The sequence below is a fragment of the Hemitrygon akajei genome, chromosome 12 (genome assembly GCF_048418815.1).
Source record: "Hemitrygon akajei chromosome 12, sHemAka1.3, whole genome shotgun sequence".
In the NCBI taxonomy this organism is placed as follows: Eukaryota; Metazoa; Chordata; class Chondrichthyes; order Myliobatiformes; family Dasyatidae; genus Hemitrygon; species Hemitrygon akajei.
Genome location: NC_133135.1, coordinates 8,969,463 through 8,996,979, shown reverse-complemented (window position 1 = coordinate 8,996,979; position 27,517 = coordinate 8,969,463). Strand labels below are relative to the sequence as shown.

The 27,517-nt window shown below is 43.8% G+C and overlaps 1 protein-coding gene across 15 annotated transcripts in view; it reads left to right on the top strand.

Annotated features, from left to right (window-relative positions):
• The window catches only part of adgrl2a (adhesion G protein-coupled receptor L2a), an 852,977-nt gene that overhangs the window by 755,698 nt on the left and 69,762 nt on the right, over window positions 1-27,517 (top strand). For 12 of the 15 annotated variants that reach the window (XM_073062547.1, XM_073062548.1, XM_073062549.1 and 9 more), the window contains 4 exons: window positions 2,748-2,933; window positions 3,437-3,475; window positions 13,619-13,802; window positions 25,418-25,540. In XM_073062547.1, coding sequence (XP_072918648.1) covers window positions 2,748-2,933; window positions 3,437-3,475; window positions 13,619-13,802; window positions 25,418-25,540 — 532 coding nt within the window. The remainder of the gene's footprint in view (window positions 1-2,747; window positions 2,934-3,436; window positions 3,476-13,618; window positions 13,803-25,417; window positions 25,541-27,517) is intronic. The other 3 variants (XM_073062560.1, XM_073062559.1, XM_073062552.1) reach the window with 1 other exon arrangement.

Sequence of the window (27,517 nt, the reverse complement as noted above, 5' to 3'; positions counted from 1 at the left end):
CATCTTAATAAAACATTGAAAATAGAACAGTCCAGGCCCTTCTGCCCAAAACGTTGTGCCGATCTTTAAACCTATTCCAAGATTAATCTAACAACTCTAATCTAGATTAATCTCCAACAAAAGGAGAGCAAAAAAAAAAAAGTGAAGAGTAAAACTTCAGGTTGCATATTGTAACCTTCAATATTAAATCGAACCAAAAGTTTTGACACTCTCTCATCCTCATCGGCACAAAGGAGCACAACAGCTCATGGAAGGCCACAATGAGGTTTGTTGTCAGTGGAAAAATGTGAAATACTCAAATTGTTACCTCCCACATCTTCCCAGACTCTAGCCAATTTATTTTAATGAGTTAAATTCAGACCGCTCTAGGAGGGCGGTGATTGGTTTTGGGATTTTTAACTAAAAAAAAAGGCTGTGCTGCCTAGGGTCTAGAAGAGGCTTATGAGAATGATCCCAGGAATTAAAGGGGTAACGTATGAGGAGTGTTTGGTGGCTCTGGGCTTGTTCTCACTGCAGTTTAAAAGAATGAAGGGGCGGGAGGTGGGGAATCTCATTGAAATTTACAGGACCACAAGATATAGGAGAAGAATTAAACCATTTGACCTATCGAGTCTGCTCCAAGATTTCATCATGGCTGATCCAATTTTTGTCTCAGCCCCATTCTCCTGCTTCCCCTCCTACCCATATCCCTTCATGCCCTCCCTGACCAATCAGGAATCTATCAAATTCTGTCTTAAATATACATAAAGACTTTGCCTCCACAGCTGCCTGTGGTAAAGAATTCCATAGGCTCACTGCTCTACTATCTAATATTGTTTCCTTGAATGTGGGAGTCTAGAACCAGAGGGCACAGTGTAAGAATTGAGGGACGTCCATTTTGAACAGAGCTGAGGAAAAGTTTCCTCATCCAGAGGGTGGTGAATCTGTGGAATTCATTGCCACAGGCAGCTGTGGAGGCCAAGTCATTGGAAATATTTAAAGCAGAGGTCGATTGGTTTATGATTAATCAGCACGTCTCAGGGTAGTATATGGTGACAAACAGTGCCTATAAAAAAATATTTGCTCCCCTTCCTCCCCAGGAGTTTTCATGTTTTATTGTTTTACAACATTGAATCACAGAGGATTTAATTTGGCTTTCCTGACACTGAGCAACAGAAAAAGACTCTTTCTTGTCTGCAGGAAAACAAATTTCTACAAACAACACACACAAAATGCTGGTAGAACACAGACTAGGCAGCATCTATAGGGAGAAGCGCTGTCGACGTTTCGGGCCGAGACCCTTTGTCAGGACAAATTTCTACAAATTGGTCTAAATTTATTAGGGTTATTAAACACAAAATAATTGATTGCATAATTACATACCCTTTCAAGTCAGTATTTAGTAGATGTGCCTTTGGCAGCAATTGCAGCCTTGAGTCTATGTGAATAGGTCTCTATCAGCTTTGCTCATCTGGATACTGCAATTTTTCCCCATTCTTCTTTATGAAACTGCTCAAGCTCAGTCAGATTGCTTGGGGATCGTGAGGGAACAGCCCTTTTCAAGTCCAGCCGTAAGTTCTCAGTTGAATTGAGATCTGGACTCTGAATTGGCCACTCTAGGACAGTAACTTTGTTGTGTTTAAGCCAATCCTATGTAGCTTTTGCTTTAATCTTGGGGTCATTGTCTTGCTGGAAAACAAATCTTCTCCCAAGTCACAGTTCTCTTGCAAACTGCATCAGGATTTCCCTGTAGTTTGCTGCATTCATTTTACCCTCTACCTTCACCAGCCTTCCAGGGCCTGCTGCAGTGAAGCATCCCCACAGCATGATGCAGCCACCGCCACGATTCACGGTAGGGATGATGTGTTTATGGTTATGTGCAGTGCTTGGCTTATGCCAAACATGGTATTTGGTCTGAGAGCCAAAAAGCTTAATTTTAGTTTCAGTAGACCGTAGAACCATCTTCCATCTGACTTCAGAGTCTACCACATGCTTTCTGGCAAATGCTAGTTAATATTTCATTAGCATTTTTTTCTACAGTGGCTTTCTCTTTGCGACTATCCCATAAAACTGTGACTGGTGAAACACCCAGGCAATAATTGTTGTACGCACAGTATCTCCCATCTCAGCCACTGAAGCTTGTAACTCCTCCAGAGATGTCAGAAGTCTCTTGGTGGTCCTCCCTTCTTGCACAGTCACTCCGTTTTTGAGGTTTTAGGTCTGTTCCAGACAGATTTACAGCTGTGCCATACTCTTTCCATTTCTCGATGATTGACTTAACTGTACTCCAAGGGATATTCAGTGACTTGGAAACTTCCTTGTATCCATCTCCTGACTTGTGCTTTTCAATAACCTTTTCATGAAGTTGCTTGGAGACTTCATGGTGTAGTCTTTGCTAGGATACCAGCTACAGGTGCATTTTTACTACAATCAATAAAATACCTTGACTGCACATGGTGATCTCTATTTAGCTAATTATGTGACTTCTGAAACCAATTGGTTGCACCAGAGATGATTGGGTGTGTCACATTAAAGGGAGTGAATAGTTATGCAATCAATTATTCTGTGTTTTATATTTGTAACTAATGTAGAGATCTTTTTTCACTTTGACATGGAGTCTTTTTCTGCTGATCAGTGTCAAAAAAAATTGTGATTCGATGTTGTAAAACATGAAAATCTCCGGGGTGCGGGGGTTAATACTTTTTATAGGCACTGTACATGTCCTTTGATAATAAACTTACTTTGAACTTTTGAACTTGTGTTCACAGATCAGGAGCGGGGAGAATGCTGCTAACCTAGCAAATGAGCTGGCTAAGCACACCAAAGGACCCATTTACGCGGGAGATGTCAGCTCGTCGGTCAGGCTTATGGAGCAACTGGTCGACATCCTGGATGCCCAGCTCCAGGAACTGCGGCCAAGCGAGAAGGACACTCTGGGGCGCAGCTTTACCAAGGTAAGGACAGTGGGTCATGAAGGCCAAAAGCCTCGGGTCAGAGCTTCCCATTCTGTGGATAATGATTGCAAAGTGAGTGACTCTCTCTACTCTGATGATGTTACAGCGCTGGCTCTCTCCTTAGTAACCACATGTTTTCTCTCCTCTTTTTCTCTCTCTCTTTCCCTCTCTCTCCCTCTCTCTCTCTCCCTCTCTCTCTCCCTCCCCCTCTTTCTGTCCCTCTCTCTCTCTCTCTTCCCCCTCTCTCCCCTCTCTGTGTCTCCCTGCTCTCTCTCTCTCTCTCTGTCTCTCTCCACCATCTCTATCTCTTTCTCTCTCTCCCTCCCTCTCTCTCTGTCTCTGTCTCTCTATCTCTCTCTCCCACATTGTCTGTCTGTCTCTCTGTCTCTCTCTCTCGCTCTTTCTCTCTCTCTCTCTCGCTCGCTCTTTCTCTCTCACTCTTTCTCTCACTCTCTCTCGCTCTCTCTGTTTCTCTCTCTCTCTGCCTCCCACAACTGGAAAAGCTCCAAAAAAGAGACAAGACTTGCAGAGGATATATTAAGGTAGCATACTGTGATGTCGATTTTTCTTTAGTCTGTCTGCCTTGTCCCCATCGAAACTGTTGCCTCTTGCTTGGCTGGATATGTCGCATGACGCTTTTTCTTCCTCCCTCTATTCCCTTCGGCACCCTCACCAATGCTGTCCTTCCTGCCTCTCTTTGCCATCTGGTATCATCCTTGTATTTTCTCAGAATCAGGTTTAATATCACTAGCATATGTAGTGAAATGTTTTGTTTTGTGGCAGCAGAGCATTGCGATACATAATAATTTTTTAAAACCATAAATTACAATCAGAAATATTTATTAGAAAATTTTTAAAAGAGAGCAAAAAAATACCATGAGGCAGTGTTCATGGGTTCAATGTTCATTCAGAAATCTGATGGTAGAGAGGAAGAAGCTGTTCTTGAAAATTTGAGTGTGTGTCTTCAGGTTCCTGTATCCCTTTCCTGATGGTACAGGAGGCTGATTATCATCCCTGTTTTTTCTACAAAGGCAAATCCCTGTGTTGTCTGTTGGACTATTAATTCTGTTTTTACTGGCTGTGCGTTGGTGTGATCAGGGATTGTCCTGGGTAACGTCTCACAGTGCTGTCATTCAGAAAGCAAGAATTGGTAGTAGAACTCCATTAACCCATACTCAATGCTGACTGCATGTGCTGTCTGTGTGGAGTCTGCACAATCTCCATGTAACTGTATGTGCTTCTTCAGGTGCCCCAGGTTCCAATCTCATCCCAAGGATATGCTGGGTACTTACTGCCCATTGCGATGGTAGAGGCGAGTACAATAGGATCTTTAAAGAGACTCTTTGATAGGTACATGGAGCTTAGAAAAATAAAGGGCTATGTGATAGGGAAATTTTTGGCAGTTTCTAGAGCAGGTTACCTGGTCAGCACAACATTGTGGGCCGAAGGGCCTGTAATGTGCTGAAGATTTCTATATTCTATGTTCTGTCTCTGCTTGTATAGAAGGACTCTTCATTGCTGTTTCCATAACAGTTTTGTTTCACCAGTCAGGATTGTTAGCCCTGAGCTGAGCCCCCGAGTGTGGAAAGCCAGTGGACCACTCTTAGCCCGGTCTCTGCCCTTTGACCTGTTTGGCATAGGTGACTCTACTAAGAACTAAAGCACAAGGTCCTGACTCCAGCCAACATAGCTCTCTGGGTCGCTGAGGCACACAAGCCTCCAAACCACAACAACAACATTGGTCCTCTTGGAGGTGATGCCAGGTTTATTCTTGTCACAAGCACAGAGATACGGTGAAAAGCTTTCTTTGCCTGCCTTCCAGACCGATCATTTCATATGTAAGTACAATGAGAAGATACGAAAGGAAAACATAACAGAGTGCAGAATAAAGTGTTACAGTTACAGAGGGAGGGCGGTGCAGGCAGACAATAAAGTCCACAGTGAGATAGACTGAGAGTTATTTAGCATGGAGGTCTGCAAGTTCATTGGCCACTGTAAATTAAGTTGGTTTATTATTCTCACATTTATTATTGAATTATGTATACAGCACCTTATACAATAAAGTGCACAGTGAGATAGACTGAGAGATTCCTCTTCAGAATAAAGAGGTCTGTAGGTTAATTAGTCGTTGTAAATTGGTATTGGTTTAATATCGTCACGTGCACCGAGATGCAGTGTAAAGCTTCTCTTGAATACTGTTCCTATAGATCAAATCTTTACACAGTAATGATTTAAACAATAACAGTGTAGAATAAAGTGTACCAGCTACAGAGGAAGGGCAGTGCAGGGAGACCAAAAGGTGCAAAAGCCATAACAAGGTCGATTGTGAGATCAAGAGTCCATCTTTTGCATAAAGAGGTCTGTAAGTTAATTGGCCATTGTGAATTGGCCAATCAAATCGGTTTATTCATATCGCATGTACCAAGGTACAATGAAAGAGTTTATTTTACCATTCATACAGATCAACTCATTGCAGAAGTATGTTGAGGTAAAGCAATAATGGAGTGTAATTTAGTCAGCACCGAATTACAGACTCCGCAGCTGTGGCCTGCAGCCAGCGGGCTTCTGGACTGGTTTCTCTAAGCTCGGCACTGAACAGGCTCCATGTCCGAGGACTCGTGCTCGGGGACTCTGTGGTTCTTGTTCTGTCTATTATTCATTTTATTTTACTGTTTGCATGATTTGTTCTTTTTTTTTGCACATTGGATTCTTGCTGGTCTTTGTTTGCGGGGGGGGTGGTTTCATGAATTCTATTGTGTTTCTTTGTTTTGAGGTTTACTGCAAGAAGATGAATCTCAAGGTTGTATATGTTATACATACTTTGATAATAAATGCATCTTGAACTTTTGGAACTTTGAATAAACTGTAACAGAAAGTGCAGTGCTGATAGACAATAAGGTGCAAGGGGCATAACAAGACAGACAGAGAGATCATCCTTACCACACAGGGGTCTGTAGGTTAATTGGCTGTTATAAATTAGTAAATTAAGGTTGTTTATTATTGTCACATTAACTAATGTGCAGTAAAATAAAATCTTATTTTGAATGCCATCCATACAGATAATTTCATCACATTGTTGCCTCGATGTAATAGTAGGGAAAGCAATAACAGAATACAGGAATAAAGTATTACAGTGATGGTGAAAGTGCAATGAGTTGCAAAGTCATGGCAAATTGTCACTAGTGTTTTGGAATGGTAGAATGTGGGGTAAGTGAACTTGGATTTGTGTGGGATTAGCGTAAATGAGTGTTTGATGTTCGATTCGGACTCAGGGCTGAGGGACCTGTTTCCACGCTCTGAATCTATGGCTCCAAAGGAATCAGAATCAGGTTTAATATCACCAGCACATGTCGTGAAATTTGTTGGCTTTGGGGCAGCGGCACAATGCAACACATGAAAATAAAGGGGAAAAAAACTAAATTACATTAAGTATATATATATATATATATATATCAAATAGTTAAATAAGTAGTGCAAAAAAAATTTAAAGAAATTAGTGAGGTAGTGTTCATGGTTTCAATTTCCATTCAGAATCTGATGGCAGAGGGGAAGAAGTTGTTCCTGAATTGTTGAGTGTGTGCCTTCAGGCTTCTGTAGTTCCTTCCTGATGATAGCAATGAGAAGGGGGCATGTCTTGGCTGATGGGGATCCTTAATGATGGACCCCGCCTTTTTGAGGCATCGCTCCTTGGAGATGTCCAGATACTACAGAGGTTGGTGCCCATGGTGGAGCTGACTAATTTTAAAACTGTCTTCAGCTTACTTTGATCCTGTGCATTTATGGCACCCGCCACCCCCCCCCCCCCCCATCCCAGACAGTGATGCAGCCAGTTAGAAAGCTCTCCATGGTACACCTTCTTCAAGAATAGCATAACGTTTATATTTGCATCACAAAATACCGTATCAATGATTTGTTCACAGGCAGAGACATTTAAGACAACAATCGATCTTTGGAATGAGCTTCCAAGGGCATTTTGAATTTATTTAGCGCCTTGTGTAGAGCAGTCATATGACACCGTTATCAGTGCTTGATCTATGGATTTGGTGACTGCAGTCCGGAAGGATCGTTTCTGTCTCGTCATTGACCCACTGGTAGCAAATGGATGAACATCACGTTCGTTAATCCACGTTGGTCTACAAAAGCAAGGGCAAAGGAAGTTCTCATTCCTCTTCTGCCAGCTGAGAACCACAATCTCCAATATTGAATGCCTGCCTGCGATCAAGGACATATATACAGAAAGGTGCTGGAAAAGGGCCAGTGGCATCATGAAGGATCCCACCCACCCCTGCTCATGGACTCTTTGTCCCACTCCCATTAGGGAGGAGGCTACGTGGCGTCCACACCAGGAACACCAGACTGAGTTACTTACCCCAAGCAGTAAGGCTGATGATATCACATTCACCCACCCCGACACACACCATCCCACCACTACTTTATCATTTCCTGTCAGTCACCTTGTCGAGATGGGAAACGGTTTCTTCTCCCAGGCCATTAGGCTTCTGAACTCTCTGCTACACTGTATTCAAAGTGTCACTGGTTTATTTGTTCAGTATTTTACAATATTTCATTTATGCATTATAGTTTGTTATTTATCTGTGACTCATCTGTCGATTTTATCTTTACCTTTAGAGATTATTGTGTATGTTATGTGTATTACTGTGCTTTATATTTGTACTTGGTGTCTTTTATTATTATTATTGTGTTCTTTCTCATTTTTTTCGTGCTGCATCAGATCCAGAGTAACGATTATTTGTTCTCCTTTACAGTTGTGTACAGGAAATGACATTAAACAATAAACAAACATTAAACAATCATCTTTACTTATCTACTTACTTTCTCACAATGCCCAGTTACACCCTTTGGCCAACAGTACTGTGGCAACCTAATTAAACAAATAATTAGGTGTATCTGCACCTCGGGGACTGCAGCGGTTCAAGAAGGCAGCTCATCACCACCTTCTGAAGGGCAGCCAGGATGGGCAATAAATGCTGACTTAGCTGGTGATGCCCACATCCCATCAATTAATATTAAAAAAAATTAAATACCTAACTCGGGTGGCCAAGCTTTTACATTCCATGCGTCAATTTTTTCACGCACGAGTTCAGATGCGCCACACAACTCTTGTACCCCATTCAATTCTTGCAAAAATATGTTAATATAGACATATTTAGCATTTTTACATGATATATTGATTTAATATAAAAACAAGATAAACACTAATGAGACTTTTAACAAAAATATTTTGTCTTCTTTTGATTTCTTCCTTTCTCTTAACCACAAATTCTTTCCATAACTCAGACCCAAGCACTAGCTTCAGTTTTCCATCTATTTCAGTCTGATGTTGTGTTTTATAGTGTCTATTAAGATCATGTTTTCTATTATGTGAGAAAGTGTTTTCACAAACAATGCACAACGGTTTTCCTGACGGACCCACTATAAATAAAAACTCGTTTTCCCACTGTTCATTGAATTCACGCTTACTATCACTTGCTGCTTTTCTTTTGCTCATTTTCTTTTGCATTGTGATGGGTAACTGAATGTAAAAACAAGGCTTAATTTTTGAAAAAGTACAAAATTGCAAACGTACACAAAGGACGAACAAAGCACAACTCCGTAGCGCACGAGTGTCAATTGTAAACTGACTGGCAAAAACCTGCGACGCACCGCTGGTGCAGATGCCTGGCGCCTCGGGATCAAACAAATATCAAATGCGTATTGAACAGTTATGGAACGACTGCAGAGCAAAAGCCCTTCTTTCCTAGTTTGACTCATTGAACATTTTTTAAAATTGAAAACAGATGAATGTGAAAGAAGATAGCATTCACCAAAAGATGTGCATGAAATAATAAAATCGCTAAAAATAATTGCTAAGTTTTAGATTTATTTTCAGTAAAACCCATTTCTAGCTCTAAGCTACTTAAATTCCTGTTATAGATTTTTTTTCTATAAATCGATTTTTGGTTAATACTTTTTGCATGAGTAGGCTTACTTTTTTATTATTATCACTGGGGTGCAATGCGCCACTTACTTATGGCGCGTACGCCATCGGCTGGCCATCCCTGACCTAACTAAACTACTTGAAACTTCTGGCAACACAATGTTCCTAACCCTCCATTCCCAACACATCCATGTGACTACCTAAAAGCCTTTTAAATGCCTCTACCATATCTGCTTTTTGGTTTGGCAAGGTGGAGATTCATCTCTACTAAAGGAGGTGTAAGGCGCTCCTTCCCTCTGCTAGTCTGCAGATCACCCTTGAGCAAGGTGTAGCACCTTTTTAGCACCCCCCCACCCCGATTGGGGTCACGTGAAGACATGGGAGCAGGTGGTGGATGGTCGTATGAGCAGCTGGTGTGTATCACAAGTCCTAGTTATGTTTCAACTGACGCCAGGCAGACAATCTCTGAAGAATATTGATAATGACTGGGGTCACCCATCTTGTAAAGACACTGCCCAGAAGGCGGCAATGGCAAACCACTTCTGTAGAAAAAATGGCAGAGGAAGACCATAATCAGCTACATCATTCGACACAGCACATGATGATGATATCAGATTTTACCACTGTCCGTAGCAGCGCCATTCAGAATTAAAATCAAAGCATGTTTATCATCTAAGTATGTTGATGTCTCCATATACTTCCTTGAGATAGATTTTCATTCATTTACAGGAAAATAAAAAAATGCAATAGCTTTTATAAAATAACTATTCTTAACCAAAGAGTGACAAATAATGTGCAAAAGAAGACAAATTGTGCAAATGAAAGAAAGTTAAAGTAAATAAATAATAGAAACATAGAAAATAGGTGCAGGAGTAGGCCCTTCGGCCCTTCGAGCCTGCACCACCATTCAGTATGATCATGGCTGATCATCTAACTCAGAACCCTGTACCTGCTTTCTCTCCGTACCCCCTGATCCCTTTAGTCACAAGGGCCATATCTAACTTACTGAGGACTAGATTTCTGGAATCCTTAAAAGTGAGTTGTAGAATCAGTTCAAATTGAGGTGAGTGAAGTTATCCATGATGTTTCAGAAGTCTGGTGGTTGTAGGGTAATAACTGCTCTTGAAACTGATGGTGTGGGTACCTTCTTCTAGATTCAAGATTGTTTAATGTCATTTCCAGTACACTAGTGTAAAGGAGAATAAAATAATTGTTACTCCAGAAACTGATGCAGCACAAAAAATACAAAAGATAAAGAGCACAACAATAAAAAAAACAATAAATATATAAGGTAGCTTATAGATATATGTATTAGAAAGCCAGTGGTGTAGTGGCTTCAGCACACGACTTCAAGGCGAAAGGTCCTGAGTTCGAATCCGGCTGGGTCCCAGTCTGGGCAGCAGTAGTATCTGTGCAGAAGAAAGGCCTGGAATTCTACTTCCGTATCTTGCCACAAAAACCCTATGGACAACTACATTATGACAATGACTCGACAACACCCAGCAACAACTATATATAGATTGTATGTCCATATCCATAAAGCGACATTAGGCACAGGTGTGTCTGTACATGAGGTGACTCTGACAGGAAATGATGAAGTAGTGGTGGTTCGGTGTGTGGAGGTGTTGATCAGACTTGTTGCTAGGGGAAAGTAACTGTTTTTGAGTCTAGTGCCCCTGGTCTGGATGCTACGTAGCTTCCTCCCTGATGGAGGTGGAACAAACAGTCCATGAGCAGGGTGGGTGGTAGTGAGAAGAGAGCATGGCCTGTATGGTGGGAGTCCCTGATGATGGATGCTGCTTTCCTGTGACAGTGCTTCATGTAGATGTGCTTTGTGGTGGGGAGGACTTTGCCTGCGATGGACTGGACTGTATCCACCACTTTCTGATCCTGGGAATTAGTGTTTCCAGGCACCCTCCACATTCTATGTGGGGGGAAAAAAAACTTGCCCCACAAGTTCTATGTTCATTGTACACGCTTCAGATATTGGAGAGGTTTTTGCACAGGATCCAGCTCTTCAATTATACAGTGGTAGCAAGACCGTAGTGACTGAAAAGCTTGGACTAACATTCTGCTGACCCTGGCTCCATCAGAGAGGGGAGGAAGAGAACGTGTCACGTCTAAGTATTCCCACCTGCCAGGAAGGTCAGTGTGACTGAAAACCTGGACAATGAGGAGATTAAGATGGATTAAGCTAATTAATCTTACGCTGACAAGTCGCCTGGGTAAACTTCTTTCCTAATCATTCTTGCAAGGACTGTATAAAACTCAACTTGCAATATGCAGTGAGTTACCGAAACCAGCGCCATGAGCATTAATCAAAGAAGGACCAGTGCAGAGAGAAGGGATGGGGGGGCTTCAGTAATTGGTAACTGCGTGCCCTGGGCCACAGCACAGTTTCCTCTGCGTGATTCACTCTTGCTTACACAGCAGAGAACAGATTTAATTAACGGAGTCAACATATTTTGTTTTACGTGCTGTGTGTGATACACTGTACTGCATGCATTTTGGATGCACTGTGGTCCACAGAACCATTATTTTGTTTGGTTGTATATGTGTACAGTCAGATGACAATAAATTTGAAGTTGGAACTTGGTTGTTATTCCCTGGTAGGGCTTAAATGTTACTTACTTCTCCTGTTGTGTACTTTTACCCCTTGCTTAAGATCTTCATCCCACTCAGGTGATGTCCCTCAAATCAGCTATTAAGTTTCACAAAAATTTTCAGTTTTCAAAGTAAACTTGTTACCAAAATACACTCAGTAGCCACTTCATTAGATACCTCCTGCACCTAATGAAGTGGGCACAGAGTGTATGTGCCTGGTATTCAGCTGCTACAGCCCATCCAGTTTCAACGGTTGAAATGTTGTGCCTTCAGAGATGCTCTTCTGCACACCACTGTTGTAACACATTGCTACTTGTGTTACTGTCACCTTCCTGTCAGTTTGAACCAGTCTGGCCATTCTCCTTTGTCCTCTCATTAACAAGGCATTTTCACTCACAGAACTGCTGCTCACTATACGTCTTTTTGTTCTTCACACCATTCCTTGTAAACTCTAGAAACTGTTGGGCATGAAAATCTCAGGAGGTCAGCAGGTTCTAAGATAGTCAAAACACCCTGTCTAGCACAAACAGTCATTCCATGGTCAAAGTCATTTACATCTCATTTCTTCTCCATTCTCATGTTTGGTCTGAACAAAAACTGAGTCTCTTTACCATGTCTGCACTAAGTTGCTGCTACATAATTGGCTGATTAGATATTTGCATTTTGGAGCAGACGTACAGTACACCTATTAAAGTAGCCACGAAGTGCATGTCACCATATACTACGTGGAGATCCCTCTTCTTGCTGCCATTTGCAGTATAAAAGGGAAGGGAACCAGGAAAATGGGGTTGAGAGGGATGATAAATCAGCTCAGCAGCCTAACGATTTAATCCTAGCATAAATGCAGGTTAATTTACAATGGTCAATTAACCTAATAACTGGTTTGACTTCGGACCGTGGGAGGAAGTTGGAGCACCCAGAGGAAACTCACAGGCATCACAAGCCCCTTACAGACGGCACCAAAATTGAACTCCGAACTCTGACGCCTCGAGCTGTAATAGCGATGCGCTAACTATGTTACCATGGCATCTACTTACAGCAAAATTATGCCCATATTTGAAGAAAGGTCGACCCATTACTCAAGAAACGTTAGAAGGGATTCTCTGCATCACAGATGATTATATATCTACTTCTCACTTCTGTCTGAGGAAGCGTGGGCCTGTGTAGGATTACTGAGACTCTGTTTGTCTCACTGGCTGACATTTCCATCAGCCGGCCCATTTATCTCCCTCATCAGTCTCATTCCATTTTGATCTTTACTCGTGTCTATGTCAGCCCCTCCATTTAGATATTTATCACTCTATTTCCCCATCTCATTCCCTCGAGAGGGCCTGTACTGCGGAGTAGTGTTCGATGGTCTTGATCCTACAGAAAGCACTCTCAATGAGCTGGTCACATTCCCCACTCACCCTCCCCCCCCCCCCATCCCCTGGCCCCATTTGGCCCATATTCCTCTAAACCAGGGTTTCCCCTGTTCCAAGTGAACTCGTGATTTTATGGTGCCCTGAAGGATTTGGCCAACATGACTCTCAGGAATGCTGGTATGGCACCTTGAAGCAGGCGAAGGCCGGCCGTCACTGGAAGAGAGCGCGCCAGGATGGGCCTCAAGCCAGGTTAAAGTTTCGAGGCCAGAGAGCGGAAAACGAATCGGTGTTCAGTCCCTACTCCGTGCTAGCCGAATCCCCCATCTGAGCCAGTCCAGTCTGCCCGTATGTGACCCAACTCCCTCTCTTCTCACTTCTACCATCGAGTGGGAGGTGCAGGAGTCTTGTGTCCCACGGCAACAGGGTCAGAAACTACAACCATCGGACTCCTGGGCCGGCGTGGATGGGATTCACGGATTTCAGCACTGAACTGATTCCGCAGTGTATGGGTTCACTTTCAGCAACTGCAGCTCCTGTTCTCAGTATTATTTGTTTACTCTTGTTATATTGGCACCTTTGTCCTCTTCTGCGCATGGCATGTTTATCAGTCTATGTTACGTGTATGTGTGTTTATTTTGGGGATTCTGTTGTATTTGATTGTTTTCCATGGGGGCCTGCCAAAAAAAAAAAGAATCTTAAGGTTGAATATGGTATACATACTTTGATCGTGAAATTAACTAAAACTTTGAACTTTGACCTCTCCTCCTCCCCCCCCCCAGGCCATCGTGGACACTGTAGACAACCTGCTGAGACCGGAGGCGCTGCAGTCCTGGAGGGACATGAACACCACTGAGCAGGCCCATGCTGCCACCCTGCTCCTCGACACCCTGGAGGAGGGAGCCTTCGTCCTCGCAGACAACCTCATCGAGCCAACGACTGTCACGGTGCCCACCGAGAACATAGGTGAGTAAGTCCGCCTTCAGGCGCAGGCCCACCGGGTGAAGCGCTGTAACTGGAATTGGCTCATTTGCGAAAGGCTTGTCTTGCATTCCGATCAAACCATTACAAAGAGCATTGTGCTAGAACAAGGCAAAACAATAACAGTGTAGAATAAAGTGTAAAAGCTACCAAAAAAGTACAGTGCAGGTAAACGATAAAGGGCAAGATCATAACGAGGTAGATTATCAAACAAGAGGTGAGCACAAGAGTCTGAGAACAGTGGGACAGAAGCTGTTCTTGGGCCTGCTGCTACATACTTTCAGGCTTTTGTATCTTCTGCCCAATGGGAGAGAGGAGAAGAGAGGAAGTCCAGGATGGGAGGGGTCTTTGATTACATTGGTGAGGAGGCTGGCTCCTGTGATGTGCTGAGCTGTGCCCACAACTCTCTGCAGTTTCTTACAGCAATACCAAGTCATGATCATCTGATAGATCGTTTTCTATGGCGCATCAGTAACAATTGGTGAGGGTCAAAGGGGACATGCTGAATTTCTTTAGCATCCTGAGGAAGCAGAGGTATTGCTGAGCTTCTTGGTTGTGACATTGACGTGGTTGGTCCAGGCCAGACTGCTGGTGACCTTTACATCTCTGAACTTGATGTTCTCAACCCTCTCAACCAAAGCACGTTTGACATAGTCGGGAGTGTGTTCACTGCCGCCTTCCTGAAGCCAACGACCAGATCTTTTGTTGATATCAAGTGAAAGTTTGTTGTCATAACAACAAGTCACTGAACTCTCTATCTCCTTCCTGTACTCCAATTCATTATTATTTGAGATAGGAGTTTCCTTTGCCACTTATGAGGATGAGTCACAGCATTAGATTAGTGGCGCCTCTGTAGTGTAGCAGCTAGCCTGACGTTATTTCAGCTTGCGATGTCAAAGTTCAGAGTTCAATCCCAGCACCCTCTCTAAGGATGTCCTTCTTGTGGAATGCATGAATATTCCCCGAGTCCTGTGGTTTCCTCCTACAGTATAAGTCATACCGGGAAAGCTAATTGGGCATTGTAAATTGTTTTGTGATTAGATCCAGGTTAAATTGGGGTTTTCCAGGGGTTACCGGGCAGTGCGGTTCAAAGGACTGGAAGGACCTATTCTGCTCCTGATCTCTTAGTAAAATAAAACCAAAATTAGAGAGGGTGCCAACGGAGAGAACAAGTTATTGAATGAGCTTCTTGTCGTGTACACCAGAGTGCATGAGATTTCGTGCTTGTGTGAAGGTGGAAATGCAGAGTAAAACACACACAAAATGTTGGAGGAACTCAGTAGGGTAGCATCTAAGAAGGGTCTTGACAAAGTGTCTTGGCCCGAAATATCGACTGTTTATTCCTCTCCATTGATGCTGCCTGACTTGCTGAGTTCCCCCGGCATTTTGTGTGTGACACTGTCACCCTTCCTGAAGCAACAGTGAAAACTAAACCTGCTCGTAGTCAGTGAAACCACAGTCACTGTGTTGATGGTTGTGTCAAATGGACGAGATTTACAACAGAATCAAGGTGGGGGGATTAGTCACAAGCCATTCTACTTCTCTTTCCCAATCCCACACTGGCCTGTCCATCTTCGGCCTTCTCCACTGCCCACGTGAGACTGAACACAACTGGGGAACCTCACTAGAGGACGCTTGATCAGGGGTTCCCAACCTGGGATCTATGGACCATCTGCTTAATGATATGGCATAAAAAAGATTGGGAACCCCTAGACTTGACAGAGGTGTTTAAGATGATAAGAGACAAAAGGTAGATTGGAACACAAGCAGTTTTTCTCAGTGTAGCTGTGGCTAGACCAGAGGAGTTATAGGGGGAAGGTACCCCTCTCTCTCTCTCTCTCCCCCCCCCTCTCTCCCCCCCCTCTCTCCCCCCCCTCTCTCCCCCCCCCTCTCTCCCCCCCCCTCTCTCCCCCCCCCTCTCTCCCCCCTCTCTCCCCCCCTCTCCCCCCCCTCTCCCCCCCCTCTCCCCCCCCTCTCTCCCCCCCTCTCTCCCCCCTCTCCTCTCCCCCCTCTCCTCTCCCCCCTCTCCTCTCCCCCCTCTCCTCTCCCCCCTCTCCTCTCCCCCTCTCTCTCCCCCCTCCTCTCCCCCTCCCCCCCTCTCTCTCTCCACCCCCTCTCTCCAACCATTTCTCTCACCCACACTCTCTCTCACCCCCCATCTTGCCCCCTCTCATTTCCCCTCTCTTTTGTCCCATTCCTCTCTCTCCCCTCTCCCTCTCTCCCTCCCTCCCTCCTCTCCCCTCTCTCTCCACCCTCTCTCTCTCCCCCCACTCACTCCTCCCTTTCTCTACCCCCTCTCTTTCTCCCTCCCCTCTCCCCTTCCTCTCTCCATCTCTTCCTCTCCCACTCCCCTTCTCCCTCTCACCCTCACCCTCAACCTTCTCACCCTCTCCCCTCATCCTCTCTCCTCTCACCTTCTCTCCCCTCACCCTCTCTTCCCCCTCATCCTCTCTATCTCTTGCTCCCTCTCCCCCTCTCTCTCACCATTTTCACACACACACACCCAACTCCAGGCCTTGGCTCTTGATTGTGAAAACGAAGTCTCTGCTGCATGTACGTGGTTCATAACCCTCAGTTCCCTGTATATTTATTTGTTTAACAGCCCCTTAAACAACACAATCTATCTGTCAGCCCATTCCAGGCACCCACCATTCTCTGGGGAAAATCTCTGTCCACTCCATCTGTATCTCTTATCATCCTGTACCCGTCTATCAAGTCACCTCTCATCCTCCTTCACTCCAAAGGGAAAAGCTCTCGCTTGTTCAACTGTCCTCACCGGATACAATCTCTAATCCAGGCAGCATCCTGGTAAATCTCCTCTGCACCCTCTCTAAAGCTTCTATACCTTCTTATAATGAATAGCTCAGGTCTGAACCCAATGCTCCAACTGTCCTTCAAGATTCAAGTTTATTTCTCATGTGTACATCAAAACGTACAGTGAAATGCGTTGTTTATTTTAGCAGCTAACGCACCTGATGGTGTGCTATGGGCAGCCCAAATGTCGCTACACATTCTGATAGCTATCCAGCATGCCCACAATGCTCGGCAGAACAACACAGAACACAACAAGCAAACAACTGTAAAACAATCCCATGATCCTCCCTCCCACCAACAACGTACTCAGTTCTCTAACCCCAGATCTTCTTCGGCCTTCGGCCTCCATCAGACTTGGATTTAGGTTCTCACCTAAAGATATTACCCTGGCTCGTCAACCCTTCAAAAAATAGATCTGTTTCTATCTTAAGCATTTCACCCTTGGGGTAGGCCATCTTGGGAGCTCTCTCTCAATTTTGAGCGGTCAGGATTGCAGATTTCCACAAAGTCAGCGGGGCCTCTTCAAGTTGACATCTGGCATGCCTCTCCATGCAACCTGTTCTCCTGACAAGAACCCTGAACAGAGTAATGTTACGAGGGAGCCTTCACCATCGTCCTACTCTGGGAAGGATTCAGGGCCAGAGATGGCGAGACAGTGATTGTCATAGTTACTCTCAGGTGATAGATTCCGTTCAAATGGGATAATCGTACCAGAATCCAATCTCAGAGTTGTCAGGAAGATCTGGCCCTCAGCTATTTCTGGAGAAATAGTAAATGAATTTTAAAAGAACTGAGTTATAACCCTCGGAGGGGAGAGAAACAATAAGAGACTTTTTCCAGTCAGGGTGTCAGTGACGAATGGCGGTGGGAGGAAATCTGTCTCTATTGTCTTTCACAAATTGCTTTCAAACTACAAAAATATATTTAATGAACAGCATTGTTCTGTTTTTTTGGGGTGGGAAGTGGGAATCTGCAGGATGTGCAGATGTATTTATTTTTTAATTAATTACTGGGCTGGAAGGCAGATGCTGTACGGTTTCACTGTTTACATTGCATCAGCAAGCGAGTAAGGTAGAGTTTTAATCCAGAACACATAAATTACACCTCTCCTTTTTCATCTCGTTCCTCACATCCCACCTCCACCAGTACTGGTGGTGTTTTAGTCCATAAGACATAAGGAGCACAATTGGGCTTTATGGCACATCAAATCTGCTCCACCATTCAATTATGGCTGATATACTTACCCTCTCAACTCCATTTTCCTACCTTTTCCCCGTAATCTTTGGCACCCTGACTAATCAAGAACCTATCAACCTCTGCTTTAAATACACCCAATGACTTGGCCTCCAAGGTCATATGAATGTCACAGATTCACTACTCCCTGGCTGAAGAATTTCCTCTTCAGCTCTGTTCACTGTGATTCCATCTCGTCACCGTCATATGTGCCATGCCATAAAACGTAGTCGAACATGGTCTTTCATTGACCATGATTGTTCTTGGCAAAAATTTCTACTGAAATGGTTTACCATTGCCTTCTTGTGGGCAGTGTCTTTACAAGACAGGTGACCCCAGCCATTATCAATACTCTTCAGAGATTGTCTGCTTGGCTTCAGTGGTCACATAACCAGGACTTGTGATATGCATTAGCTACTCATATGACCATCCACCACCCGCTCCCATGGCTTCGCATGACCCTGACTGGGTCTAGGCAGGTGCTACACCTTGCTCAAGGTGAGTGCAGGCTAGGGGAGGGAAGGAGCGTCTCACACCTCCTTTGGTAGAGGCATATCTTCATCCTGCCACCCAACATTCCATCATGTTTTCTCTCTCAACCGCATTCTCCTACTGTCTTCTCATAACCTTTGATACCCTACCAGCCTCTGCTTTAACTGTATCTAATGACTTGGCCTCCATAGCCATTAGTGGCAATGAATTCCACAGATTCACCACCCCCTCGCTGAATCCAGAACATGTCATTTATAACTCCACCTCTCTTCCACCACTTTATCCAACAGCTCATTTCATCAACATACTGCTTTTTGTGTAAAACAAAGTAGCCCCCCCCCCCCACTTTCCTATTAAATCTCAAAGGCACAGCTTTAAGGGGAGAGGGGAAAGATTTAATAGAGTGTGAGGGATTATGTTTTTCACACAGAGGGTGGTCAGTATAGGGGATGAGCTGCCAAAAAGAGCGATTAAGGCAGGTAGAACTGCCCACCATGTATAGATTATACAGCCATGAGTTTCGTGTGTTACTGCCTGTAAGCAGACAGATCTCAAGGTTGTGTAATTTATGCATACTTTGATCATAAATGCACTTTGAACTTTGAACTTCAGGCCATTCTCTCTCCTCACTACACAATTGAGAAGGAAGTACAGGAGTCTTAGGTCCTACGCCACCAGGTTCAGGAACAGTTATTACCCTAGGCTCCTGAATCACTCACCTCAATGCTTCACTGATTACATGTAGGCTCACTTTCAAGGACTCTACAGCTCGTGGTAGAACACTGAACACAGTACAGTACGTGAAAGGAACAGGCCCTTTCGTCCCCATTGTGCTGAACCAATTAACTGGCCAGCTAAACTGATCCCCTCTGCCTACTCATGTCCTGAGTCTTATTTATTTATTTACTTGTCTATTTTACACAATGGTTGTTTGTCAGTCTTTGTTTGTGTATTATTGACGTTATGCTGGTGCTGAAACCATGGTGACTTTTGCAGGCTACCTTCAGCGCAATCCTCACCTCTGTGGTGTGACACAAACAACACATTTCACTGTGAGATTTGATGCTTCGATGTACATGTGACAAATAAAGCTAATCTCGAATTCATAGAGTCATAGTCATAGAATCATAGAATGCCACTGCAGAGAAACAGGCTCTTCAGACCATGGTGAACTATCAATCTCACTAGACCCATTGATCTGCATCTGGACCATAGCCCTCCACACCCCTCCCATCTATATACCTATCCAAATTTCTCTTAAATGTTGAAATCAACCCCACATCTACCACTTGTGGTGGCAGCTTGTTCCACACTCTCACGACCCTTTGAGTGAAGAAGCTGCCATTTATGTTTCCCTTAAAGTTTTCATTTTTCACCCTGGACCCCTGACCTCTATTTGTAGTCAACCCAACCTCGGTGGAAAAAGCCTGCTTGCATTTATTCTACATATGCCCCTCATAATTTTGTATACCTTCATCAAATCTCCCCTCAATATCGTACACTGTAGGGAATAAAGCCCTAATTGATCCAACCTTTCCCTATTTGATAAGCCTTTTAATCCTGGAACCATTTTCATGAAGGAGGTTCACTAAAATGATTCTGGGATTGAAAGGCTTTTTGTATGAAGAGCGTTTAATGGCTCTGGGCCTGTACTCACTGCAATTCAGAAGAATGAAGGATGATCTCATGGAAACTTATCAAATGTTGAAAAGCCTCGATAGAGTGGATGTGGAAAGGATGTTTCCTATAGTGGGGAGAGTCTAGAACCAAAGGACACATCCTCAGAATAGAGGCATCCTTTTAGAATGGAGATGAAGAGGAATTTCTATAGCCAGAGCATGGTGAATCTGTGGAATTTGTTGCCATGGACAGCAATGGAGGCCAAGTCACTGGGTATATTGAAAGTAGAGGTTGATAGACTCTTAATTTGTCAGGGCATGAAGGGATACAAGGAGAAGGCAGGAGAATTGGGGCTGAGAGGGAAAATGGGCCAGCCATGATGAATTGGCAGAGCAGACTTGATGGCTTATTTCTGCTCCTATATCTTATTGGTCTTGTATGCCAAGTGTATTATCATGTGTAAAAGTATGGTGAGGTACAGGTATAATAAAATACTTGCTTGCAGCAACATTGTAAGTACAGACAATGCAGAGATTACAAATTATACATAAATATATTAGTGCAATAAAACACAGTCACAGACAAGTCCACGGTAGTGCAAGAGGTGGTCTGTAGAGTTTCTCTGAGGTAATGCCCGCAGGGAAAAAGTATATGGTGACATATACATACTTTCATAATAAATTTACTTTGACTTTGACTTTGAATTTGAAGTGAGGTTTCTTTTATTAAAAGTAAATCTGGAAGTTTATTTAAAAAAAGACAGTTTGCAGCAAAGTGAGTGGGAAGTTGAGGAACTGCTGTTAAAGTTTCTCACAGGTTCACTAAAGTCATTAAGGGAAGGAAAACCTGTCTTCCTTATTCACTCTGGGTTTCTCTATGGCTCCAGTCCCATGCTGAATCATAATGGCCTTCTGCGGTGATTTGAGACCTTGCCAAACAATGCTGCCAATCTCTCAACACAGGAAGGTTTGGATCCTGGCCAGCATCTGCATCATGAAGTTATGGAGTCATACCACATAGAAATGGATCTGTTGTTGCCGAACTTACTGACCATCTACAATTTGCTTTATTAAAGACTAAAAATGAGCTTTATTTATCACATGTACATTAAAACATGCAGGAAATGCATTGTTTGCATTAACTACCACCACAGACCGAGGATGCCTTGCTTCTGATGCCAACATAGCATGTCAATAGACAATAGGTGCAGAAGTAGACCATTCGGCCTTCGAGCCTGCACCACCATTTTGAGATCATGGCTGATCAATTACTATCAATATCCGGTTCCTGCCTTGTCCCCATATTCCTTGATTCCCCTATCCATAAGATACCTATCTAGCTCCTTCTTGAAAGCATCCAGAGAATTGGCCTCCACTATCTTCCGAGGCAGTGCATTCCAGACCCCCACAACTCTCTGGGAGAAGAAGTTTTTCCTTAACTCTGTCCTAAATGACCTACCCCTTATTCTCAAACCATGCCCTCTGGTACTGGACTCTCCCAGCATCTGGAACATATTTCCTGCCTCTATCTTGTCCAATCCCTTAATAATCTTATATGTTTCAATCAGATCCCCTCTCAATCTCCTTAATTCCAGCGTGTACAAGCCCAGTCTCTCTAACCTCTCTGCGTAAGACAGTCCAGACATCCCAGGAATTAACCTCGTGAATCTACGCTACACTTCCTCTACAGCCAGGATGTCCTTCCTTAACCCTGGAGACCAAAACTGTACACAATACTCCAGGTGTGGTCTCACCAGGGCTCTGTACAAATGCAAGAGGATTTCCTTGCTCTTGTACTCAATTCCCTTTGTAATTACGGCTTATTAACCGTAACCCGCAAGTTGGAATGTGGGTGGAAAGCAGAGCAACCAAAGGAAACTCTTGCGGTCACGGGGAGAACATACAAACTCTTTTTAGGAGTGGTTGAGGCAGGTACAATAATATCATTAGAGAAGCACTTCAGAAGGTATGTAGAGGTGGAGGGTTTGGAGAAGTATGGGAACTCGGGACTAGCTGGGTGGCACCGTGGTTGTCATAGACTGGTTGGGCTGAATAGCCTGTATGCATGCTCCATTACTCTAATTCCTTTCTGGTTCAGCACTTCATCATGGCGGAGAGGCTTGTGAGTTCCTGCTATCTCGAGAGCAATGCTGCCTGGAGGTTAGCTCCTGGTAGCATCACCCACAATGGCAAGGCCTAGGGAGAAGTTCCAGACACGAGTGATCCAGCAAAGACCTTAGCGGAGGGGCTTGTGGAAGATGATGACACAGCACTGTGGCAGTGAAGGGTCCCCAGTTGTCTTGCACTCCATGCCACTGGACCCTGACCCATTCTGTCGAGGACTGTGTGGTGGCTGCCCATATATTGGCCTCCCCCTGTTAAACAAAGTCATGCACAGGTGTTCTCCATTAAGGGAATACACCCTAACATCCTGGATTAGGTGGATCTTAGATCGGAATCTGCACCCACCTGAGAACCCACAATAGGCAACCCTTAGAACATCATACTTGCATGATCTACTATGCGACCACCACTACGATTCTAATACGGGCAAATAGGATGAGCTCAGGAAAGCACCTTGGTTAGCAGGGACAGGCTTGTCCATATGGCTTGTACAAGTCAGAATGTCAGGGTAATGTAGTGGTTAGACTACACAGTTGAGAGTTCAATTCCAGCATCATCTGGAAGGAGTGTGTATGTTCTCCTCATGGAATGCGTGGGTTTCCTCAGGTTCTCCAGTTTCTTCACACAGTCCAAAGCTATACCGGGTAGGTTAATTACAATTTGTCCCATGATTAGGTTAGGGTTAATCGGGATTATCAAGGGGTTGCAGGTTGGTGTGGCTTGAAGGGCCGCGAGGGTCTATTCCGCGCTGTATCGTGAAATAAATAAAGTAAAATAAATAAATATGAATGCTTTATCTGGAAGATTGAAATTCAAGTAATTAAATTAATATTGAGTATTGGCCTGCTGAGTTCTGCCAGAATTTTGTGTTTTTATTAAATTAATATTGATATTGATTTGTCATTGTTACATGTACCAAGATATAGTGAAAAATGTTTCTTTAGTGTGCTGGTTTTAGTCATGGTAACCAGTTCCTCTCGATGCTCCAGTTTCCTCCCATAGCCCAAAGACGTACTGGTTGGTAAGCTATTTGGTCGTTGTAAATTGTCCCATGATTAGGCTAGGATTCAGTTGGGCGATTTGCTGGGCAGCTCTGCTCAAAGGGCCGGAAGGGCTTATTCCATACTGTATCTCAATAAATAAATGGTCCTTCTGGAAGGTTGGAGAAGCTCATCTCCATCAACTGTGTCCTGATAGCAAGGAAATCAGGATCACACTTATAATCAGTGACGTACTCAATATGAATGACATGTGCTGTTTTTTGGCAGCAGTGAACTGCAAAGAACTAAAAATTACTCTATAAGTTGCAAAATAAACAAATAGTGATCCCTTTATATATTTTTTGTAATTTATAGATTTTTTTTGTCTTTGCACTGTACAGGTTAACGATCAGCTTTATTTGTCACCTGTACGTTGAAACATGAAAAGATACAGTGAAATGCATTGTTTCTGTCAAATCAGATCCGTGAGGAATGCGCTGCAGACAGCTTGCAAGTGTCACCGTGCTTCTGGCGCCAACATAGCATGCCCACAACACACTAACCCTAACCCGTACATCCTTAGAATGTGGGAGGAAACTGGAGCACCTGGAGGAAACCCATACAATCATGGAGAGACAGAGGCAGGAACTGAACCAGGCTCTTACTGCTGGCACTGTTAAATGATGCACTGACTGCTACCCCGCAGCAAATCAAAACATTTCATGCCACAGAAGACAGCAATAATAATTTGATTAGATTATAAGGCCAGAAGACATGGGAGTAGAATTGGGCCATTCAGCCCATCAAGACTGCTCTGCCATTCCAGCATGACTGATTTATTATCCCTCTCTACCCCATTCTCTTGCCTTCTCCACATAACCATTGATACCCTGACAAATCAAGAACACATCAACCTCTGCTTTAAATATACTCAGCGTCTTGGCCTTCGCAGCTGTCTGTGGTAATGAATTCCACTGATTCACTACCCGCTGGCTAAAGAAATTCCTTCTCATCGCTGTTTCAAACGGACATTAGGCCCAGAGCCATCAAACTCTCCTCATAGATTATAAAAGCACAAGTAAAAGAATAACGAGGTAGTGTTCGTGGATTCATGGACCATTACGAAATCTGATGACATCTTTCATCGCCATAAAGTCTAACCTACCTACAGTTCCAGACCTGTCAACATCTCTTCTTTTCAGGATATTTAGCTGGTTTAGTCATAAAGATCAGTTCAAGGGCCGTGAGGTAATGTTGCAGTTCTATAAAACCCGAGATACATCACACTTGGAATATTGTGTTTAGTTCTGGGTACCCCATTATAGGAAGGATGTGGAAGCTTTAGAGAGGATGTACAGGAAATTTACCAAGATGATGCCTGGACTAGAGAGCATGTCTTATATGACGTCTTAAAGCATGCCTTATATGTCCAATACGGTAGGTTGAGTGAGCTAGGGCTTTCTCTTTGGAGCGAAAGATGATGAGAGGTAAGTTGATAGAGGAGTTTAGGATGATAAAAGGCATAAATTGAGATGACTACCAAAGACATTTCACAGTGCAGAAAGGCTAATACAAGAGGGCATAATTTTAATGTGATTGGAGGAAAGTATAGTGTTGACATTTTACAGAGAGTGCTGGATGCATGGTATCCCCTCTGGTAGAGGCAGATATTTTTTGGAAGGGAAGGGTTAGATTACACAACATCATGGGCCAAAGGGCCTATAATGTGCCGTAATGTTCCTTGTTCTAAGTTCTACACTTGGTGACCACTTTATTAGGTTCATGGTCTTCTGCTGCTGTAGATCATCCACTTCCATGTTCAATACGTTGTGCATTCGGAGATGCTCTTCTACAAAACACTGTTGTAACGTGTGGTTAATTGCAGGTGTGGTTATTTATCCTCTAGTTCCTGTGGTCAGCTTTCCATCAGCTTAGCCATTCTCCTCTGACCTCTCATTTTCACCCACGGAACTGCAGGTCACTGGATGTTTTTCTTTGTTTTTCCGCACCATTTTCTGTAAACTCTGAGAGACTGTTGTGCGTGAAAATCCCAGGAGATCAGCAGATTCTGAGATCCCCGTCTGGCACAAAAATCATTCCACGGTCAAAGTCATTTAGATTACCTTTCTTCCCCATTCTGATGTTTGGTCTGAACAACAACTGAACCTCTTGACCATGTCTGCATGCTATTATGCATTGAGTTGCTGCCACATGATTGGCTGATTAGATATTTGAATTAATGAGCAGGTGTACAGCTGTATGAATGTAGTTTGAGCACAGATTCTACTCCTACTAATGAAGTTCGCTGTCCTTGTTCCCTCTGCCCTTGCTTGCACAGTGCTGGAGGTCGGTGTGTTGAGCACAGAAGGCCAAGTTAAGGACCTGAAATTTCCCCAGGGTTACATGGGAGGAAACTCCATTCAGCTTTCTGGAAACACCATTAAACAGAACAGTCGAACTGGTAAGTGTTGTCCTCAAATGATCGTTGGCCATCATGTAGACAGCAATAACACTGTGGCCTTGAAAAGACCAGAGAGCATTCCAACTACTCAGCAGGTCGGGCAGCTTCTTCATGACGAGCCTCGGCCTGAAACATCGATTCTCCATTCCCCTCTACAAATACTTGAGTTTGCCCAACTTCTCCTCTGAACACATCCCCTCTAATCCACCTTGAATATATTCATTGATTTAGCCTCCACTATGCTGTGGGGTAGTGAGTTCCAAAGGCTTATAGCACTCTGAACAAAAACCCTCCCCTACAGTGGTGAGACCCGACACAGGCTGGGGGTGGGGGGCACTTTGTTGAGCAACTTCGTTCCTTCCACCAAAAGCAGGAATGCCCAGTGGCCAAACGTTTTCATTCCAATCTGCAATCCTTTTATGATATGTCAGTCCACGGCCTTCTCTACTGCCTTGATAAGACCACTCCAAGGTTGGTGGAGCAACACGTCATATTCTGTCTGGGTTTCCTCCAAGCGGACGGCATGAACATCGATTTCTCCAACTTCAGGTCATTTTTTCTCCCTCCCCTCTTCTTGAATTCCTCATTCTGCCCACCCCCCCTTACCTCTTCTCTCCCCCTCACCACCCTCGTGCCCTTTCCATTTCTCAGTGGTCCAGTCGCCTCTCCTATCAGTTTCCTTCTTCTTCAACCATTTACCTTTTCTACCTATCACCTGTCAGTTTCTTACTTTATCCCTCCACCACTACCACTCAGCTGGCTTCACCTATCACCTTCTAGCTTCCATTTCTTCACCTCCCCCCCAACTTATTATGGGTTCTACACCCTTCCTTTTCAGTTTTGATGAAGGGACTTAGCCCGAAACATCAACTGCTTATTAATTGCCATTGATGCTGCCTGACCTGCTCAGTTCCTGCAGTATTTGTGTGTGTTGATCTACATTTCCAGCATCTGCAGAATCTCTTGTGTTTAGAAATCCTGCTTTTGTGTTCCTGGCTTCTGCCCCCCACTTTTTCCCAGTCCCGATGAAAGTTTCAGCCCAAAATGTTGGCTGTTTCTTCACCTCCACAGATGCTTATTAACTCGCAGAGTTCTTCCAGCATTTTATGTGTGAAAGACCTTTAACGGTGTCACAGTTCAAATATTCCTCATCTGATTAGCCAAAGAAGCTTGAATTTTTTTTTTTGAAGCGCATTAATTTTTGCCAATGTTCTGGCAAAATTGTTTAATTTTTTTTGACTTTATGATGCAGGCAGCATCTATGGAGTTTCAGAAAGTTAATATTATTATTACAGAGTTTTCTGTATGCAGTTAGAGTCACAGGATCTTAGAAAATACAGCACAGGAACAGGCCCTTTGTGCCATCTAGTCCATGCCGAATGATTTAAACTGCTTAGTCCCATTGATCTGCACCTGAACGAAAGCCCCCCCATACCTCTCCCATCCATGTACTTATCCAAATTTCTCCCAAACATTGAGATTGAGATTGCATGCACTAATTGCACTGGCAGCTCAATCCACACTCTTATGGTCCTCTGAGTGAGGACGTTTCCCCTCCTGCCCCCCTAAACTTTTCACCTTTCACCCTTAACCCATGATTTCTAGTTGTCGTCTCAGCCAACTTGAGTGGAAAAAGCCTGCTTGCATTTGCCTTATCTCTACCCCTCATAATTCTGTATACATCTATCAAATCTCCTCTCAATCTTCTTCATTCCAAGAAATATAGACCTAACCCGTTCAGTCTTTCTTTATAACTCAGGTCCTCCAGTTCCAGCAACGTCCTTGTAAATTTTCTCTGCACTCTTTCAACCTTGTTTACATTTTTCCTGTAGGTAGGTGACCAAATCTGCACACGATACTCCAAATTAGGCCTCTCCAACTTCGTATAAAACTTCAACATAACATCCCGTCTCCTGTACTCAGTACATTGATTTATGAAGGGCAATGTGCCAAAAGCATTCTTTATGACCCTATCCA